The sequence below is a fragment of the Galendromus occidentalis genome, unplaced genomic scaffold (genome assembly GCF_000255335.2).
Source record: "Galendromus occidentalis unplaced genomic scaffold, Mocc_1.1 scf7180000075983, whole genome shotgun sequence".
Classification (NCBI taxonomy): Eukaryota; Metazoa; Arthropoda; class Arachnida; order Mesostigmata; family Phytoseiidae; genus Galendromus; species Galendromus occidentalis.
In genome coordinates this window covers 1-1771 of record NW_003803973.1, presented here as the reverse complement: position 1 = coordinate 1771, position 1771 = coordinate 1, and the positions used below count along the sequence as shown (strand labels likewise).

The window sequence follows — 1771 nt, the reverse complement described above, 5'->3', positions numbered from 1 at the left end:
TGATACAGTCGGGAATTTTTGAAAAATGTGTTGCTATCGCCACGAGACCGGATTGGACAGTCGCGTCAACGAAGAGCCTTTGTGCTGTCTTGATTGCGAGCGCATCGTCCGCCTGCAATTTTTCGCAGACAAATCTACTAAAGACCTCGAAGTTCCGGGCGCAATATTCCACTGCCTCTATCCATGTCCCCCACCGGGTCAAGATCGGCTTCGGGGCAGCGGGAGTTCGACCTCCTCTCTAAAGAGCGAAATACGAGACGGGGACTTCAAAAGGACCATCTTCGTCTATGCGATCAGCTGATCTACCTTTGGAAACAATCCGCGGATCTCTTCGGATACCCTGTGTTGGCCGTGAGCAAGGCAGGTGACGTGTATCATTCGCGGGAACAAAACCTTCAAGCTGGCGGCAGCTCTCCCCATGTAACGGGCAGCATCGCTAACGAAGATTAGGAACCGATCATAGTGCACATCGCCGATCCGAACAACTTTCATGGACTTCACGAAAATGTGGGCGATCGTGGTGGCGTTGCATTTGTCAAGTTGTTCACATACCAAGAGATAACTTCTACTAAAATGAGTTCTCTCCAGTTTACCCTCGACCACTTTGGCGATACTTAGTCCAGCTTTATCGGTGGTCTCATCTATCGAGACCCAAATTTTCGAACGAGCGATTCCTTGCCGGATGCGATCGATCGCGTCGGCATAAACTTCGGGAACATACGTTTTCCGTAGAGTGGAAAGTTCGGGTAATTTCATGGATGTGTGGTGTTCGAGAAAGTTCTTCTGGGCATCATTCGAAAGCTTGTGCAGAGCTGTATCCGGTTTCATGGAAGCACTGCACAAGTCCATGAAGAATTTGTCCTTCTTGGCTCCACAAGATTGTTGACAGCTGTTGCTGTCTCATCCCTGAGGATCCTTGAACCCTCCGCGACAAGCGCTCCGCAGCCGCAACATGGCTTCTCGCTACAAGATGCTGATTGAGACTGAAGTTCGTAGCTCGCGGAAAGTTTCTCACGCATATCCTACAGAGAACCACATCCCCGTCGACCGAAAACGTATCCGCACCAAACAATGAGATGAGATCCGCTCGCGATGACTTTGGTCTCGACATCTTCTGACCCTGACCGACGGGGAAGCGTGCCTGCGCGAGGACTTCGGAAAATCCTAGCTGACTTATCGAAGGAGCGTTATCGAACGTGCACCTGATGGTGGTGCGTGTCTTCAACGCTCCCGATAAGGCGTATGCGATTCGGCTTCAGTTTAACCAAACTTGCGGACATTGGTCAGGACTTGGGGGAGCGTTCCCGACCGAGCTTGGGGGAAGCAGGTCAATGACATTTGTGAGCATTCCGAGTCTCGGCAAAGGATTTCACTCTCCATTGGGGTATCAATATCTTCGCTTCTCACATCCTCGATCTATTGAATCATTGATTGGTCTTGGATAAGTTTGGGAGATGCTACATCGACTCAGAGAAGAATTCAGTACTCGCGAATATGATGCGGATATCGAAATATGCGTTTCAAGCTCGGAAAAGGTCAAATACGCGAATATGCGCTAAAATATGCGGTCCATTGGAATCCCAGCACCGGTATCTCCGGTCGATAGTTCACCAGAACCGGTGGCGAAATTATTGCCTTCCTCAGCCGCGCCAAGGCGAGGCGCTCCCCTGATCCGAAATGGAAGGGAACTGCGTCCGTGAGTGTGGTCAGAGGGGCTCCGACCTTGCTGTATTGTTCAGAATCTATGTTCCCTGTAACCGCCTGATACACT

The 1771-nt window shown here is 50.6% G+C and overlaps 1 protein-coding gene across 1 annotated transcript; it reads right to left on the bottom strand.

The window, feature by feature from the left end:
* Positions 1-285: 285 nt before the first annotated feature.
* On the bottom strand, positions 286-849 carry LOC108865052 (uncharacterized). Its single transcript, XM_018641691.1, has one exon. It carries the CDS (start codon positions 847-849, stop codon positions 286-288), a length of 564 nt encoding a protein of 187 aa, XP_018497207.1.
* Positions 850-1771: the final 922 nt, after the last annotated feature.